The sequence below is a fragment of the Scylla paramamosain genome, chromosome 4, assembly GCF_035594125.1.
Source record: "Scylla paramamosain isolate STU-SP2022 chromosome 4, ASM3559412v1, whole genome shotgun sequence".
Classification (NCBI taxonomy): Eukaryota; Metazoa; Arthropoda; class Malacostraca; order Decapoda; family Portunidae; genus Scylla; species Scylla paramamosain.
Genome location: NC_087154.1, coordinates 37,741,085 through 37,760,918, shown reverse-complemented (window position 1 = coordinate 37,760,918; position 19,834 = coordinate 37,741,085). Strand labels below are relative to the sequence as shown.

Sequence of the window (19,834 nt, the reverse complement as noted above, 5' to 3'; positions counted from 1 at the left end):
AGTCAGGTGTTGGGTGATCGATCACGGTGGCGGCAGCGGCGACTGACGCGCGGCCGCTCTTCACGTGTGTGTGTGACGTCACCAGACTCCCTCGTCACGTGGTCTCGTGACGTCACAACCGCATCCCCCGCATTTAGAGGAGTGACGTCACGTGAGGAGGCAGGAGGGCCGGGACAGGTGGCGCTAAGATGGTGGCCGTCACCTGTTATTTGGACCGGGGAGCGGCGGGGTGGGGCGCCGCGGGGTTGTGGCACTCATGAATTATTGAGAGGGGCATGTAGGAGTATGTATGAATACCTAACCTAGCCTATGCCCTCCTATTACCACTCCCAGTCCATGGCCCTGTATCGCTGCCCTCCATGGCCATCTAGGTCTGATTTTTATGGTCCTTTAGGTCTGCCTTCCATGGCTCTTAAGTACTGCCTTTCATGGCCCTTAAGTACTGCCTTTCATGGCCCTCAATCATTACCTTCCATGGCCCTAATGCACTGCCCTCCATGGCCTTCAATCATTGCCTTCCATGGCCCTCAAGCACTGCCCTCCATGGCCCTCAAGCACTCCCCCTTCATGGCCCTCAAGCATTCCCCCTCCATAGCCATCAAGCACTCCCCCTCCATGGCCCTCTTAATTATGCCTCGAGTGTAAACTTACTCTCACATGAGATGCATACGTAATTAATTATACTCGTACTGTGTGAAGACTAGTTATAGTTTAGCGGCTTGGGTGATAGTGGTGAATGTAGTAGTAGTAGTAGTAGTAGTAGTAGTAGTAGTAGTAGTAGTAGTAGTAGTAGTAGTAGTAAGAGTAGTAGTAGTAGTAGTAATAGTAGCAGTATGGTAACAACAGCAGTTGTAGTGGAGGTGAAGGCAGCGGCAGCGGTAACGATAGAAGTAGTTCAAGCGTATTTTTAGCGCGAAAACCACTGGGGTGGCATTAAGAGCATAAGCCACCAGTTGTGTATATATGGACACGGGGCGGTGGTCGGGGTGAGCATGGACCGCCTCGTGTGGGCTAGTGGGCCATTGGTACCCTTTGGAACACAGGCTGTTCCTTGGACTTATGTCACTACTTACAGTAAAAGCTCAGAGTCTCTCTCTCTCTCTCTCTCTCTCTCTCTCTCTCTCTCTCTCTCTCTCTCTCTCTCTCTCTCTCTCTCTCTCTCTCTCATCACGATGGAGACGGAAGTAATTTGGCCACGGACTGCAAAGCAAACATCAGGTGGAAAAACCCATTTGATGCTGTTCCGTAGTTAAATAAAATGACAACAAATCCGTAGTATTTCTGCTCTCTCAACATGGTCTCAGAACCTTGAACAGTGCGGCATAAGATTCTACGCAATAACACCGGTCAGTTAACCCTAGCCCCCAACGCTACTTCTGACCTTGCGAGAGGCCCACACACGAGCCAACAAACATTTTAGTCAGCACTGCTCGCGTCATGTTATGATGCAACGCTTGTTTGTCAACTTGGAAAGGTTTCGCATGCTCCAGTTCACATTTATGTACTATTCTCAGCCTGCAGGATGGTCAAAGAATGGCAAGATAATGGAAATGTGTCTTCAGCATAAACAAATTTACGATTTCTAAGCACAACAACACAATGAAACACCACTAATCTTAGCAACTTTACGATTCAAGCATGGCATCAATTTTACAGACATAAATTTTTGTAACTGAATGCACCACTCTATGCGGCGAGAAAAGTGTGTGGAAGCACGTGTGCTCGTAACTTGAGTAACTAGACTCTAACCTTTCAACATTCAGGCAGCCACGTGCCGCTCCCAGCCCTCTATACGTGCCAGGGCCACTGAGGAGGAGCGAAGTCAACGCCTCTAAAGTCTACATTGGTTAATAATTAGTGGTGTGTCCTATATTTGTCAATGTGGGGGTTGGAGTTAGGAGGGAGCGGGGAAATGCTACGGAAGAGAGCGGTGTGTATATGGTGAAGAGGAGGAACATATGGGTACAAGGGCTTGGTATCAATCGTACCCTAAAGAAAATTTAGGTTACATGAAGCGTTTCCTTAGTGTGTGTGTGTGTGTGTGTGTGTGTGTGTGTGTGTGTGTGTGTGTGTGTGTGTGTGTGTGTGTGTGTGTGTGTGTGTGTGTGTGTGTGTGTGTGTGGGTGCAGTAAGGTGTTTTTTGTGTTTTTTTTTCCCCATTTACAATACTTAAAAACAAGATAATAGTACATAGATAAGAGCTGCTCCAGAAGCACGCCACGCATCCTCCCAAGCTAACGAGCGGTGCTACGTTAACTCTGAATGGGACAATGTATATATTAGCGGACTTAGTATGATGTAGGTACATAGTTGTACTGATAACCACTTCTATGACGCACTTCCCTGGCCACTCTCTTACTCCTCAGACAAGCACGCAGGAATTGTTTTTGTTGATGTTGACGTGTACAAGCAGCGAGTACAAAAAAGGGTATGACGCACCTGTTTGTCTGAGGCGACTGAAAGAATACATATTCACACACCGCCGCTCGCTGGAGACCCCCAACACACACACACACACATACACACACACAGTCACTTCGAACTGATGTATACAATGTTCTTTTGTTCCATATTCTGAAATATCTAAAGTTTCCTTTGATGCGGGTAGGAAAAACTTGCCAACTTACTAACTCAGCATCAATTTTAAGTGGAATCATACACAAGGTGGACCGGGTTATTCTGTACTTATTCGTAAAGATACAAGTTTGTTCTGATCAGCTTTCCAAGATACCAGGTTGATCATTTTATGATCTTATTTGGCGTATCTAGTTATTTTGTCATCGTGCACCGCTAGAAAACACTGAGTACCGTGCCATACTCATATTTACTTACCAGTCACGCAAGGACACGTGTGTTCTACTGCAGCTTCAAGCGAAGGGCATCATGTTACTAGCTCATGCAGTTAGTATATAATCGCCTGCTTTGTTTTCGCCTTTACCGCTAAGAAAGTCCAAGCAGACATATCATCATCCTAAGATAAATATGTATCTCGTTACAACGTTAAGATAAAATTGTTTATTCACTATTTTTATTCCGCAACTGACACAGGCGCAATTTAAACGTTCGTCATTCTGCTCACCATCGTCCACCACCTCACTCTTCGCCCTCCACTCGTTGCCAGCGCCATCCAGCACTTTCACATCTAGCACCCATCAGTATAGGTAATCTAACACTGTTCACAGAATCACAGAACTTTTCCACATCCAGCTGCACCGCGTCGCTCTGTAACAAGACGCAAGACTGATAGGTAGGTACAGTACTACGCATGACTTTTAAGTATATGAATAAATCTTTATCCATTGACGTAATTCGCAGAAAAAAATCCTGGAAGTAAAAAAGTAGGCGATCTTCAAACACGTTTATACCAGCAGCTAACCTCCAAGGGTTAACAACACTGGAAGTGAGGTAGGGCAGGTGAACTCTCTCTCTCTCTCTCTCTCTCTCTCTCTCTCTCTCTCTCTCTCTCTCTCTCTCTCTCTCTCTCTCTCTCATGCTGTATTTCAACACACTAGAAAAGCTAAGACTGAACACCGTTCCTATGTGCATAAAAATATAAAAAGCTTTTCAGACTGGTAATGTTGCAACGCTTCATTAAAGGCAGTCTATTGCTCAGACTGGCAAGCAATTTTTCGTACTGGCAACCGTTCATTCGAATTAGCATTGAAACACATTGCAGAACTAACATTTTTTTCCGGAATTTGATGCCGTTTCGTAAACTCCAACATTCATACTGGCAATAAATCGTTTAATATTGACACTCGAATGCCTACAATGGCACTCCAACACTCATAACCGGCACTCGAGAACGGCGGGAAGATTGACCTTGTGTGGCTAAAGAGGCTGGTCACGTGTGGAGCAGCGTGTGGCCCGTCCCTCCCTCCCGCCCGCCTGCCTTCCCTCCCTCTCCGCCGCCCCCTCTCGCCCACACGACTTTGTGCAGCGGCATGTTTATGGTGGGGAGGAAACGGACGTGCTAGGGCTCATCTCCACCCTCATTAGCCTCCTTCAGGAAGATGTAGGTCCCAAAGAAAGTGTCCCAGGCAGGCTCGTCTTGATGGCACTGTGCATTGCCCTTCGCTGGACTCGCCGAGACACGGACGCGGCGAAGGCTGCAGTGGTGGGCGGGTTTGATACTCTGACGCAAGGAGGATTGGATTACTTACATTGGCGGTGGGTTTGATGGGTGACGGATGTCTCTTGGTGCCTTCGACAGGAGGCACGTTGGATGGGGAGTGGGCTGGCACCCTCTCAAAGGCGGCCACTCCATTCATGATTGGTTGTTGCGGCGGCTGCTGTTGAGCGCCGCAGGTCTGGTGCTGAACGGCAGGCGAGGGTGGGGCTCCAGGGCCCATAGCTGAAGCGGTCATGGTTCTGCAGCGGGAATTACGGTCACCCAGGAGAAGAGAGAGGCTGTAAGGGGCCTCTGGTTCCTCTTTCACTACCGTGGCCATTACCAGTGGCTCCAAAGGGGCCTAGGCTCTAGCCAGTCCTCTTACCCCTGGTCCCAAGCGGGGCCGGGGCGGGGACAAGAGGGCACGTTGGAGCTCGGCTGTGTTCTAGGTCGGGGCACGGAAGCGTGGACCAGACGGAGCCAGTGCCCGCCAGCAGTCACACGTGCTTCCACTTCACAGGCAAACATCCACGCACACTAGAGTCGCTTTCAACCTTAACTTGTGTATTAATATTTCCGGCCGGTCTGCGGGCGGCCCCTCTGCACCATACACTGGGCCGCAGCTACTCAGCACAGCTGTGTCCTGAGTCGCGCAATGTGACGCAGCTCGGTGATACTTCTTTTTCTATTGCAACTTACACCAATATCACAAAATGTCACAGTAAACTTGTATTTATATATCTATTCAAAATAAACTGTGTCGCCCCAGCATCGTGGTCGGTGCTTCTACGGTAATGCACAGAATAAAACTTAGGATGCCCCAAGGCGGTGGCTCCTGTATGAGAGAGGTGCTACTTAAGGCTCGTGCCATCCACAGCTCTACACGGCACTGGTTGCCAGAAGCGATAAGATGCGAGCGGAGCAGTCGCGGAATGTCCACGCCAGCAAAGGCTGCTACAGACTGAGCCTCGCGTGTGAGTGTGTGCGGCTCTCCCGTGTTCGTCTGGTGTGTGCGTATGTGCGTGTGACGGTCACGTGCGGCTCCACACTCGGAACACTTCCAAAATAGACAAGGCGGCGGAGGTGGAATTGTGCTCTCATGTGCCCCTTACTGACTCGAGTTGCCTCTGGGCAACACCATCTGCCTCCTTCACCCCGGAACGAGGTCCCACCACCTGCTGAGGGACACACGTAAAGGAACAACCATCAGAGGATCAGCTCAGCTGGCAGCCCCGCCGCCGCAGGTGCCGCCGCTCGCTGGAGACCGACACCCGCCAGGCCCCGCTGCGGCCAACCTCCTCCAGCAGGGTTCATATGTGTGTGTGTGTGTGAGAGAGAGAGAGAGAAAGAGAGAGAGAGAGAGAGAGAGAGAGAGAGAGAGAGAGAGAGAGAGAGAGAGAGAGAGAGAGAGAGAGAGAGAGCACCAAAACAAACATCAAACACAAAGGATAGGTATACAACAATAATGAAAATGGTGAAGGGTGCAGATAGGGTGAGGAAAAAATTGGGCTGTCTGGCAGGAATGGGTGCGGGACCAACGGGGCTGGAGCCAGCTGGGCCGGGGCGGAGCGGGGCGGGGCACACGTGACCGCGGTCGCCGTGCACGTGGGTTGCCATGCACTTGATGCTCCCACCGGCAAGTTGAACCTCAGCCCCACTTGCCCCTGTCCCTCACCCCTTCCCTCTCCCCCTAATTCTACCCCATCACCCCGACTTTCCCCCAAACTTCATACCGCTGTCTGCTGCCAGGGGTCATGGGAAGGAGCGTCAGGGAAGGGCCCCAGCCTTCCTTTCGCACACCACTACCAACGCTGCCCTCTCTCTCTCTCTCTCTCTCTCTCTCTCTCTCTCTCTCTCTCTCTCTCTCTCTCTCTCTCTCTCTCTCTCTCTCTCTCAGCACTCGATAAGCTCAACATGACGTTTCGTCTCTCTTGGCTTCTCCTGCTCTTCCTCCTCCTGAGTTGGGGGTCGGGGAAGAACGCACTAACCTACATTTGAAGACCAGGAGGAATATCAAACAGTCTGCGAGAACGAATTGTCCTTCTTGTCCTCTTTCTCGTCTAAGTCTCAACAGCGTTCCTTTCATGTTTTCATTACCATCGTCCTCTTTTCATCCTTCACCTTGTCCTTTTTTTTTCTCAGATTTCGTTATCTTTGTCACCCCCTGTCGTCGTCCTCCTCCTCGTCCTTGTCGTTTTCATCCTCCTGGCACGCGCCCAGACCCCCATTCGCCTCCTCCTCCTCCTCCTCCTATTCCTCTCTGTTTAAAATTTTCCTCTGTGACCTGCGAGAGAGAGAGAGAGAGAGAGAGAGAGAGAGAGAGAGAGAGAGAGAGAGAGAGAGAGAGAGAGAGAGAGAGAGAGAGAGAGAGAGAGAGAGCTTTTTCATATTTTCATTTCTGTGCATCAGTGCTTTTCTTGTGTTGTCTGGTGTTGGTGCTGTAGAATAACGGAGCAGCGGATAACAGGGAAAGAAATAAGTGGAGTAGGAGGAGGAGTAGGAGGTGGAAGAGAAGGTGGCGGCGGTGGACGAGCGACATTCCGGTGACAGGCGGGGAGACACGTGACCGCTAGTGACGTCACCACTCCTGCCTCCATCCTCCACTACCTCCCTCCTCCGCCTCCGCCTCCACCTCCTCCACCGTCTCCTCCTCTTCTCCTTTCGCCCACCCATCTACATCCCCAACCCTCCACCATATGCATCATAACCACCCCCACCTCTCTCTCGTCTCCCTCACTCCTTTCTCTCTGTTCCCTTCATCCACCATCTATAACTGTACCTTCCTCTCATCATCTCCCTCATTTTTCCTTTTCTCTTTTTTTTCATTTCTTTTCTTTTTTCCTTTTTCCCTTCAACGCCTCCGTCCATCACGCACCCAAGCACCGCCGTACCTTTCTCCTGTCCTTTGCTATCTTACCTCTTGCCTTCCTGTTCTTATCTGGCATTCTCGCCCTTGCTTTCCTTTACCCCTCGCACCCTCACCTGCACCGTGTCCTTCTGTCCTTCACCGCGTGCATCTCCTCATGTCACCTCTGCACCTGCTTTCCGCTCCTACACAATTAACCGGCAAGGTGGCCTGAGGAGCGGGAAGCACGTTACACGAGATGACGCGGGGAAGAACGAGAGGGAGGAGGAGGACGGTTAGTTGGGGTGGGGGGGGGTGAGGAACAGCGGGAGAGAGAGATGTCGATGGCGCACGTGATCACTAGCCAGTCATCCTTACGTACACGTTTCCTCCGCCAGTAAATTTTTGTTTCGACACATACTTACTGATGTTCTCTCGTCTGGCAGCCAGCTGTTGCGTTTGATAGAGGATTGAAATGTGTAGATTTTTTTTTTTTTTTTTTGGTCTGTGTAATGTAGTTTAGTCATATAACGTTTTGAAGGTGTAATTTGTTTATTTCTCATTCAGCATTGATTCAGTGTGTTATCATTTCTCCCTAATCAGTCTGTCAGTCATATGATCAACCCTGGTCGGTTCATAAATGTACTGTGGCTGAGTCATCGTCACTCGGTCATATGATCAGCCCCGGCCTCAGTCGCCTAGCCAGAACATACGTACCTACACCAATAACTTAATGCAGATAAAACGCTGTAACAGTCACCGTCGCATTACACGAGTCACAGTTAACTGATTAATGAGACAGTCGTACCCAGTCTCCTAGTCACCTGAACAGCTATATTGTCCCCAGCCAGTGAACCATGCAAGCCACGCAACACCAAGCGAGGCAGTGCATCAGCCATGCCCTGCAGCCTCCACGCACTCAGCCTCATGCCCAGTCAGTCAGGCAGTCGCACGGTCAACCAAATAGTGTTTGTTAAACCTCAGATGTTTGCACAATCACGTGATCAAAGTCATGATGATGAAGCTACCCAAGCTGTTCCTTCCGTCAGTCAGCAAACTAGCGTTCACTCAAGCTTCCTTCCTCCAGGCAAACAGCCAGTCAGCCAGCCACCCAAGGTCTCCTCCTTGCCTCCGTGCCAACTAGAAAACTAACCAAGTTTTCCACTTCACCATTCCCATACCTTTCCTCCATCAGTCAACCAACCAAGTTTCTTCCATCAACCACCCTGCCAACTCAGCCAGCCAAGCTCTTTTTTTTTTTTTCCTCCACACCAGCCACCCAGCCAAGCTTTCCTCGCACCAGCCAGCAGACCAACTAATCTTTCTCCCTGCCATGAGCCAGCTTGTCAGCCTAACTTTTCTCTTGCCAGCCAGCCAGACCTTCCTCCGATAGGCTTTCCCTCACGCTGCCAATTCTACTATTCTCACCAAACAGCTAGGCCAGTCCGCCGACCCTCCTATCACCCAGCGGAACCTCTCCCCTTGAGCGGCAGCCACGTACTCACCCAACCAGTGTGATCATTCAGTATGCCAGTCACGTAGCTCCTCGCCTCCCACCCAGCCATTCACACTAACCCGGCCACTCTGCCACACACCCAGCGAGACGGACACACAAATAGACAGACGGACATCCCGCTACACCTATGCACAGTTAGGTCACCAGTCATGTCATGCCACGGAAAGCAGAAAGCAGTCTCGCTACCAGTCACCAGGAAGGTTAGAATAGACCAAAGACTGTGGTGCAGAAGTCCGCCTCTCTTTCTTTTTCCTTGACTGAGAAAGAGAGACCTTCTAGCCACGCAGTCCACCAGTCAACCTGTACTGATGGATTGGTGAGGTCGACGAAGCTGAGGAAAATGTGTGTGTGTGTGTGTGTGTGTGTGTGTGTGTGTGTGTGTGTGTGTGTGTGTGTGTGTGTGTGTGTGTGTGTGTGTGTGTGTGTGTGTGTGTGTATGTGTGTGTGTGTTATGAAGTGTGCAGCGAACTGGGTCACTGTCTGTCACTGGGAAGTAAGTACGTACACATCATACTGGTCAACCTCCTCCTCCTCTTCCTCCTCCTCCTCCCTTAATCCTTCTCATCATCCACCTCCTTTCCTTCTCCTTCTCTTCCTTTATCCTCACTCCACTGCAATCCTTCCTTTCTGCCCTCTCACTTCTCTCTCCACTCCTTTCTTTACCTCCTCCTCCTCCTCCTCTACCACCACCACCACCACCACCGGGCAACGCGTGGTGTTGGAACTGAATGCTCAAAGTTGACCGGAGGGAAGTTCAAGCAGAGAGGTCGTTGGGGTGAAAATGTTGCAGTTACTGGGGGTAACCTGGCGATGGGTGGGTGCCAAAGTACACATTTACAGTTTAGGAGGTTGCAGGGGTGAAAACAGGGCGGTTGTTAGGGGGGAATGAAGTGGCATGGAGAAGTGTGGGAGAGGAGAAGGGAATGAGGCAAGATTGTGAAGGTGGAATGGGGGTTAGGAGTGTGGGGGAAAGGGGGTTGCGCATTGCTAGGAAGTATGTGTATGTTCGACGTGTTTCAGCGGAAATGTGAGATGCTGATGCGTGGAGCCTGTCTATCTGTCTGTTTGTCTGTCTGCCCGCCTGTCTGCCTGCCTGCCTGCCTGCCTGCCAGCATTCATGTGTGTGTGTGTGTGTGTGTGTGTGTGTGTGTGTGTGTGTGTGTGTGTGTGTGTGTGTGTGATATTCAGCATATTTTCCTTATTTGTTTTTTTTGCTTTTATTACGACGTGATAATGTTACTTGTGTCATATCAGAGAGAGAGAGAGAGAGAGAGAGAGAGAGAGAGAGAGAGAGAGAGAGAGAGAGAGAGAGAGGTTACCAGAGTACTTTCGCTTCCATGATGGCAAAACCAACTGGTGATATGTGACTGAAAGGGTCTGTAACTAGCCTCTGGCTCCCTCTCTTCCCCCTCCCTTACTCCTTCCATCCCTTCTTCTCCCTTTCTCCAACCCTTTCACCCTCTCCCTTCTTTATCTATTCCATCCCCTCTCCTCCCTATCTCTTACCTTCTCACCCTCTCCCTTTTCCTTCTTTACCTCTTTTATGGCATCTCCTCCCTTTCTCTAACCTCTCTTATTTTTTCCCTTCCCATCCTTTACCTTTCGATCCCTTTCCTTCCTTCATTCACCTCTCAATTCCCTTCTTTTCTTTCTCCATCTCTTATAACCCAATCTCTCCCTTCTTTCGTTTCCTTCACCTCCTTCACCCCTTCCATTTCTCCTTCTTCACTTTTCTCCCTTTCCCTATCTTCTTTATCTCCTTTCTTCTCTCTCTCTCTCTCTCTCTCTCTCTCTCTCTCTCTCTCTCTCTCTCTCTCTCTCTCTCTCTCTCTCTCTCTCTCTCTCTCTCTCTCTCTCTCTCTCTCTCTCTCTCTCTTCCACAACCGGCGCCATATGACCTAGTTTTTGCGGCGCCTTAAATCAATCAGTCAATCAGCTTCCACCAGGCACTCTCCTTTCCCTCTTCCTCTTCCTCTTTCTCTTCCTCTTACTCCTCCCGTCTCACAGCATCCAAGCTCTTCCCCTTCCTTCACTTTCCTTCTCTCTTTCATTTTTTCAGTCACTCCCAACTCTCTCTCTCTCTCTCTCTCTCTCTCTCTCTCTCTCTCTCTCTCTCTCTCTCTCTCTCTCTCTCTCTCTCTCTCTCTCTCTCTCTCTCTCTCTCTTGGTATACGTAGAAAAGTACCCATATTTTTTTTATTCATCCATTTTATTTATTTATTTATTTATTTGTCTTTTTTTTTTGTGTCTGTATGTGGCAAAGAGTGTATTTGCTGTATATGGTAAAGAGTGTATTTGCTCGTCATCACGTGTATAACTATTGTGGTAAAATTATAACTCAGTTGGTTTGCTTTTATGGTGAGCTAAATAAATACCAATACGTGTTGTGTTATCAGATCTCTGGACCGCAAATTTGGGTGGAAGTAAATGCATAGTTATAGAAAAATGTTAAAAAGAAGTGTAATAGTCCTCGATGTTTTTTTTTTTTTTTTTTTGTCAGAGGTGAACTTAGATTGAAACATATGAGTGTAGCTACATTAATAAAGGAATGTTGAAATACCTCTGGATTTTATATATATATATATATATATATATATATATATATATATATATATATATATATATATATATATATATATATATATATATATATATATATATATATATATTATAATCAATTGTTTAAAGCGCAATAATTAAACTTGACTTTTTTTTTTATGTAGGAGGGACACCGGCCAAGGGCAACAAAGATCTAATAAAAAGAAAAAAAAAGCCCACTGAGATGCCGGTCTCTGAATAGGATCCGAAGCGGTGGTCAAAAACTGAAGGATAAGTGTCTTGAAACCTCCTACGTGTACAGGGAGATGAAAAAAAAAAAAAGTAATAACAACACTTTTTTTTATTGCTATTCCTTTCCTCAAGTCTAAGGAATAGATAAATATCTAGAAATTAAATTAATAAATAAGTAAATACATAAAAAAAAAATAAAATCAAACAGTCAGGAAAGTAATCAATAATGTGGTGCAAGTTTAAAAGTATAATTTTGGAAGGTTTTCATATAACAAGTTAAATCATCGACCATTACAAAGCTTTCAGTCTCTGTAGTTCAATACTCTTTCAGTAAAATGATCTTGTGTAACTGAAATGTGGTAACTAGTGTCATTATCATCATTAGGCGTTAGAGAGATAAGGGATATTTATTTATTTATTTATTTATTTATTTATTTTATTTATTTATTTATCTTTTTTTCCTAGACTGTACCTTACAACCTTCCCTTCTTTTTTCTGCTGGACGGTGAAAACTGCTTCTGGTCGAGCGAAAATAGGGCCTTTTGGGGCGCCGCGGTCATTAGCAGTGAAAGAGATAACCGAGTCTTTCTTCAATTTTTCTCTTTATATTTTTTAGCCTTTATCCATAATGCTCAAAAAAAAAAAAAAAAAGGTGGGGTGAAAATAAATGAGACAAAACGCTGCTTATCGGAAAAAAAAAAAAAAGCACGTGGCATGGGGAAAAGTATCAGTGGGTTCAGAGAAAACATCCGGTTGCAGCTGATGAGTTACGAGTCTTTCAACAACAAGTATCACACGTTATCAGGTGCTTGCGAGTTGAAAGTACCACGTGCACTGTGTTTCGTAGCCCCATACTCCTACGCGTTTTGTTCCCTTATACCGACTGTTTTCAAAGGCACGTAGATGATTAGTCAGGTTATCATGGGTGTTTTTCCACAGTAATAATGAGGGACTCTTGTTAAACTGTTACCAGAATCATGAAAACACCCTTGAAATGCCTCGACAACGTCTGCCAGGACCTGTTAAAATGTAGGCCAGATAAGATGAGGAAGCGTTTTGGAATACGTATCATAGTGTTCTGTTTTAGCAGGTGACAGTAAGCTGTCTAGTAATACAGTCACGTCCATCTCCCTTTCTCTCTCTCTCTCACTCTCACTCCAGCAAAATTTATGCGATTATGGAGTTTGTGTCACACTTCCTGTCTTGTTTGTTGTTTTTTCATCAGTATTCTTATTTTTTTTTTTCTAGGATCTGCCACGTTTCCTCTCTTTTTGACTAGCTTTTCTCTCTTTATTTTTTTTACTTCCTTGTGTAGTTAGCGTCACGTTTCCTGTTTTTTTTTTCTTTCAAAACTTTTTTCGTTTTTTTTTTCTTTCCTTGTCAGTGCAACGCTTCCACTCTTGTTTTTGTGTTTTTTCCTTCTCTCTTCTTTTCATTTCCCTTTTCTAGCAAATTTTCCGCTTCCCGACGTTTTTTTGCGTGTCTTTCCTCTTTCCATTAACCTAGTGTGTGTGTGTGTGTGTGTGTGTGTGTGTGTGTGTGTGTGTGTCTGTGTGTGTGTGTGTGTGTGCTTTATTACAGCATATTGTCACGACATGTCAATTAGATAAAACGTTATCATCGTAACGTGACAAATGTTGCAGGAAATCTCAGATACCACATCCGTTACACAAATCTGAACTAACACAGCCATTGCAAAAGCTTCAACACGAACTTCACGGGGAAAAAAAAATATGGAAGAATATAAAAACCTAAAGTGCACAAAAGTTTTAAAGGTTTATGTATCACAAAAGTTACAAAATCATAAACAATATAAACTTTACGAAAATAAAAAAAAAGAAAAAACACGTCATCCCAACTTTGCTCATATCAAATTCTTTATCAAATTATGAACAGCAAATCATCCCTGTAATTTCAATCTATTGCACACTTTTTTTTTCATATTTGTTTTACCTTTTATTTATTTTCTAAAGCTCTACTAACCTCCCTTCTGTGGAAATAATAAAAAACGGACCCTATCCAGACTAATATTTTTCGCAAATCTACATTTCCTCTCTCTCTCTTTCTCTCTCTCTCTCTCTCTCTGTGTGTGTGTGTGTGTGTGTGTGTGTGTGTGTGTGTATGTGTGAGGGAATGCGTGCGTCATCACAACGCCCGCGCCTTGTGTGGCGAATATCCGTGCATTGCCTCTCGCGTGGTGGGAAACGTGGTGCCGCGCGAGGTTACTGACCTAGGCGAGCAGCGGGCGGCGAGACCCACGGCCACGACACACAACACCGACGCTACCACTTTTCTCCGCCGTGTTCGCAGAGGGCGGGGATGACAAGTGGTGCTTCCACGACGTGACAGCCCCCTCACACCCGCTGTCATCCCTGGCCCTCCGTGTCACACCGCACCAGGAGGAGACAAAAGGATACTGTGGTGACGAAACTAACACCGTGACACATGCGCACGTTTTGTTTCGTCTTCCTCCTTTACCCCTCCTTGATTTTGTGTAGTGAGGTCAGCGCCGGGACGCCTAGAGGTGACTCGATACTTCAAGCCGGATCCTCTCCCTGTCCTGCCGCCCTGCCGTCCTCCGTGTCCTTCTTTACCCTCTCAGCGCCCTTCCCTGCCCTCTACATCGCCACTAGCCATCGCCGCCACTGCGAGGACCCACTGCCACTATCACCACAGACACCTGCCGTCCTGTTCCATGTCACCCACACAAAGGCCTACCACCACCATCACCACCAACACAACCACCGACACCACCTGCCTGGCGTATGGGGCTCAGACAGTAGAGGAGCGAATCATGATCCTTATAATACAATAAATTACATAAAGCCAGGTGTCAAGGGCACGTGCCTGATAACATTGAGAGAGGGACGCGCCTCCCCTCGCCCGTCATTACCCGCCGTCATCCAACAGACACCAGAATAGAGGAGGCAAAGTGACCTTCCTTACCTTCCCTCTCCTCCTCCTTCTCCTCCTCTTCTTCCTCTTCCTGCTCTTCCTCTTCCTCACCGAACACCTTCACATCATTTTTATTTTTATTTATTTTTTTTATTTAACTATTTATTTATCTATTTTTTTTTTTTTGTCTTCCTTCCAGGCTTCCTCCTCCTCCTCCTCCTCCTTATCCTCCTCCTCCTCCTCGTCTTTCTCTTCTTCATTTTCTCCTTTTCTTCTTTCTTTCTCTCCTCTTTCTCTCTCATGTCCTCAAGCTACTTTTCATCCTCTCCCTCCTTCCCTTCCTCTTTCTTCTTCCTTTCTCATTCTCCTATATTACTTTTCTCCTTTCATCTCTATATTCTTCATTCGTTGTCATTTATCGTCCGTTCTTCACTTCTTTCTCCTTCTGTGCTTACTCTTTATTTTCACCTATCTTTCATCTTCTGTTCTTCCTTCCTTCATTCTTTGTCTAATTCTCCTTACTGTGCTGTATCTTTACCATTATAGATTCTCTCTCTCTCTCTCTCTCTCTCTCTCTCTCTCTCTCTCTCTCTCTCTCTCTCTCTCTCTCTCTCTCTCTCTCTCTCTCTCTCTCTCTCTCAATCACGAGCACCTGTTGAGCGAGTATCGGCGAGCACACCTGTGGAGCTTAGAGCGAGCGAGCACACACACACACACACACACACACACACAAGTAAGGAAACGGAGGAAACTGGTAAAAAATAACACTGATACAATGGATCAAATATCATAAAGATATATGAAAAGAAATGAAAAAAGAAAAATAGAAAATAATGCTTTTATCAACCAATCATCTAAAATTTATACCTATATTTAGTGAAACGTATGACAGAAATGCTGCTGAGAGAGAGAGAGAGAGAGAGAGAGAGAGAGAGAGAGAGAGAGAGAGAGAGAGAGAGAGAGACTGCGCGTGTGTGTTTGTGTGCCCCTCTCTTCACTCTCTCTCTCTCTCTCTCTCTCTCTCTCGCGGGGGATGTGTGCGTACGTACAGGCGCGTGTCACCAAGTTTGCTTACATAACTAGGACAAGTGGGACACAGAAACGCCCCGGTGCAGGAACAATGTACCAAAATGTCCCTTGTTTACGTGGTTGCCCGGAGAGAAAGGGAAATGAGATGAAGATAGCGTCCCAATTCACCTTCAGCCTGGCTTTTGATGTCCCGATGCCCCACCCAAGTATTCAGGTGTGTGTGTGTGTGTGTGTGTGTGTGTGTGTGTGTGTGTGTGTGTGTGTGTGTGTGTGTGTGTGTGTGTGTGTGTGTGTGTGTGTGTGTGTGTGTGTGTGTGTGTGTGTGTATCTGCTGGTAAATAGACAATATAGAACAAGATAAAAATATGTACTTATGTTGCTATTTTTGTCTGACTTGAAGGCCGTAATGGAAGTGAAGACGGAAGATTGAAAAGTGAAAGGAAACTAGTTATTCTGTTCTCTTTTCCAGATGGCAACGGCAAAAAATAGATGGAATATATAAAGAGTAATGGGGATGTTTTGAGTTATTTTAGCGTTACGTGAAGTTTTGTATGATGAACATTCTCTCTCTCTCTTTCTCTCTCTCTCTCTCTCTCTCTCTCTCTCTCTCTCTCTCTCTCTCCTCTCTCTCTCTCTCTTTAAATATCATAACATTAAGAAAATTTACCAGCAAACTAATCCATATAATTTTTGTTAAATATTAATACTGTGCGTACGAAAACGTATCCACTAATCCACGTATCCACAGTACGACTTTAAAAAAGAATGTATTTTCATCTCTTTCAGGTCAAGTACTCTGAAAGAGATTTCCTTAATTATTCTCTATATTTTTTTCTTGTGTCTTCAAAAGAGAACTTAATCACATTACTGGCGGAACATTTGACTTTTACTCTCTCTCTCTCTCTCTCTCTCTCTCTCTCTCTCTCTCTCTCTCTCTCTCTCTCTCTCTCTCTCCTCTCTCTCTCTCTCTCTCTCTCTCTCTCTCTCTTTATACAGAGACGCGTTCTCTCACTGCAATATTCGTCCTTCAATCTAGTCAAGGGAAGCCAGCGTGCATTGTCCTCTCATTATATTGCTAACCGTTCGTCATTTGTCTTCATCGGAGTAAATAAGGAAAATGAGGGAGGAGCGAAAACTTGCGGAGATAAGTGATGGTGTAGGAGAAGGAGGAGAAGTTAGCAGTGTCAGACGATAGTTGCAATATGAAATAGCAAGTTACGGCTCATTGAAGAGATTAAGAGGTTGAGAGAGAGAGAGAGAGAGAGAGAGAGAGAGAGAGAGAGAGAGAGAGAGAGAGAGAGAGAGAGAGAGAGAGAGAGAGAGAGAGAGAGAGAGAGAGAGAGAGTTTAGTTATTGTTAAAGTTAGCGAGATTAATCTTTCTATAAATACAATAATTAACAGCATCACTGACAAGAACAACGAAAAGCAACATGAAGAACGGTGCAATGATGCCATTGATGATAATGCCAATAATTATGATGATTATCGCTCTGTCAGGTATTTTATTTATGAAAGCGATAGATGGAATATATACTTTTTATGTGACCAAACCTGTTCGTGTAGTAAATGTGAATTCGCCAGAATGGACAATAAGTGAAGCTTTTGATGTCTCACGAATTAATGTAACCCAAGAAACACCAAGTAGAGATGAGACAAGAAGAAAAGGAGGAAGAACATGATACAAGAGTAAAGAAGGAAGAAATGAAGGACGAAGTAAGAAAGTAGAAGGAAGAGATGAGAGAGGAAGAATATAAACATGAAAGCAGGTGCTAAGATTATCACTTACGTAAACGGAAGAGTGAAGAAGGAAAATATAGCAATAAGCCATTTTTTTTTTCAGTAATTATTGTTTTCACCACCATGTTTACTCGTACATATGTGGATCTGATGGTGGGTAACCCAGTCTGGTGCCTCTTCACAACCACCTCTCTGCCTTCTCATTTTCACCACCTCCCTCAAATTACACTTCTGCTTCAGGTGGCGACATCTCAGCTGCTCGGTCTCATCCAAAACTCCAGCACAGGTGATAACAATATTTGCCTTTCAGTACCCTTGCACTTTCCTTCAGCTCCTTCCGAGAGACTAGGTTTGAGCGAACGGGAGTAGCAGCGCACCTCGCTTGGTCTTCAATTGGAGGCGTATGGCGAACAAGACCCATCATCACGACCTCTGCCAGCGGACATTGACCACTTGGCTTTAACTTCCCCGCTAAGACTTTTAGTCATGTAACATTAAGAATGCGCTGTGCTTCACAGTGATTTTGTCACCGCTGTGCTAAAGGAGTTCAGACACTCGCTGGTTGTTCATGTTTCAGAACTGGCTTGTCTCAAAATGCACGTGTTTCTATTCCCAGTGCGTGGCATCAGTCAGGAAGACTTTCAAGGGAACTGAAGCTTCACGTGTCTCCGTAACAGTGCAGTGGTGTGACTCAAGCTTCCGGATCCATCGACGCTGAGTGAAGACGTATTGTTCTCATAGTGGTATACTCGTACAGTTACAAACACAAAGACTAGTTAGGCCTACGAAGAAATAGGCTATCAAATAGGAGTAGGTGACTGGAATACTCTCATTAATCAGGTTGTTAAGCGTCGAGTCATTTGGGAGTTTTAGATTAGATAAATTTACAGATAGGGATGATAGGTGACTATCGACGGGCTTTGTGTAAGGACTGCCACGTGTAAGCAAAGTGACTTCTTCGAACTTCCCTTATGGTATATCTCATTAGACTGAAAAAAGTGTGACGTGGTTGAAGTGATGAAGGAATCATAACTGCATGGAGGCGCGTTGTGTTAAATACAAGTTAAAATGTGCAGCAGCTGAAGCATTTGTAATAAAGCTGCCGCGATATTGAGCATACGAGTGGCAGTAAACACTCACACCAGAGGAACACGTGTGGCTCGCTCGCCTAGGCGCTTTTAATAAAATAACGCAATTACATACACGTCCCACACGGATGCACACCACGCAACAAAGTAAACAGTGACCCAGATAGCAAGGAGCTCCTCTACCCGTCCACTGTTGGCCGTTTGTGGCTCGATGGGCAGCCTTCGTGCCTCATAATCAGGTGGGACAAGGTTCGATCACGACACCCTTTTCCCTTCCCTATATGTTTGCTTTTCAGAGTCGGGTTCCTGACCACTGTTGGACCACGCGAGACGCACATTATGGTTACAAAGAGAATACACACAAAGGGCACGCAGTAAGACACAAACAGGATGCGCAATAACCAGTTTTCTCTCATTTTACAGGATGGGCTTTTTTTTTGGAACTGATGACGAGCAAGTTGGCAGGGAAGGAGGTTAATCATATACAAGACACGCAATGGAACCATATTTTCTACTCTGTGTGATGCCTTCCGTCTGCCATCATAGGAAGGTGGGACGTGTGAGATGTATTGTTAGATTAGTCCAGATAAGAGTGAAGTATAGGGATTGGTTAATTAAGTATTTATATCCAGTTCGTGTAGGTGAGTGTAGTCAGACATCATCGGAGCCTATTCCTGCTTGTCATCATTTAGTAGGTAACTGAATAGACTCAATAATTAGGTGAGGAATTGCTTGACTAAATAAGGAGCCTTCCACTTTGCTGTCCTATATCTCTCGTTAGTGCAGATAAATATCATCAAACAGGATATGAAATTATATTGTTGTTTATTACCCTCTAGAATAAATAACTGAACAGATTCACTAATCAGGCGAGGAATTGTTTGATCAGATAAGTAGCCGTCTTCTGAACTGTGTTATATCTACTTCTTAGTGCAGATAAGTATCGTCAAACAGGACATAAATGCTTGTTGCTTATTACCCTCTGGAGTAGATAACATGAACAGGCTCACTAATCAGGATGTTAATAGTCAATAGGAAGCTTTAAAAGAGGAGATATGTATATGGATGGAGATGAAAGTGGATATAAATGTATAGGATTTAAATTACCACTTATTTTACATTCGTGTGACGCAAGAAAGGTGGGCTCGGATCTTCTTTGTGTGGCTTCGTATCGGAATAAGTGACAGTAACCCTTGTGTTGGTACTCCTTTAAAGCACCACAGAGACTCGTTCTTCCCTAAACGAGGTAGTCTGTTTCTAATAATGTTAAGTGAGTATCGATTTCAGTTAATATACTTAGCTAAGTTTAGGCTTATTGCTGCTGTTACGCCTACTACTGTTGCTGCTGCTGCTGCTATGCCTAGTGCTAGACGTACACAAGGAAGGAAACTATGTTACTGGAGCCTTATATGAACCTTTTATGCGTATACAACGGCCTCTGCAAGCTACCATTACGTATGGAGGGAAACAACAACAACAACAACAACTAGCAACAAGTCCACAAACACCAGACAACAAGACCAGGAAGCAATCTAACGCGCACACACACTCACACACACACACACACACGAGAAATATATAAGTACTCAAATAAATAAATGAATAAATAAAAACTGGACTAAATGACATGGCTGACTAGCAAACTACCTGTGCTGGTATTTAAGTTAGTTATCAATGACGTACAAGTTTAGGTGAAATGAAGAAATCAGTTAAGTTTTAATAGCTACACACACACACACACACACACACAAAGCAAAGCAAAGCAAAGCAAATCGTGACACAGATGATGAACGAAAAATCGGGGATAACTTTTTTTTTCATG

The 19,834-nt window shown here is 45.6% G+C and overlaps 1 protein-coding gene across 4 annotated transcripts in view; it reads right to left on the bottom strand.

The window, feature by feature from the left end:
• The window catches only part of LOC135100065 (transcription factor cwo-like), a 54,446-nt gene that overhangs the window by 16,306 nt on the left and 18,306 nt on the right, over positions 1-19,834 (bottom strand). For 2 of the 4 annotated variants that reach the window (XM_064002957.1, XM_064002958.1), the window contains exon 1: positions 4,164-5,358. The exons of the other annotated variants lie outside the window; for them this stretch is intronic. In XM_064002957.1, the coding sequence (XP_063859027.1) occupies positions 4,164-4,451 (288 nt within the window). In that variant the 5' untranslated portion in view covers positions 4,452-5,358. Of the gene's footprint in view, positions 1-4,163; positions 5,359-19,834 lie in introns of those variants that run through there. 4 annotated transcript variants of the gene reach the window in all.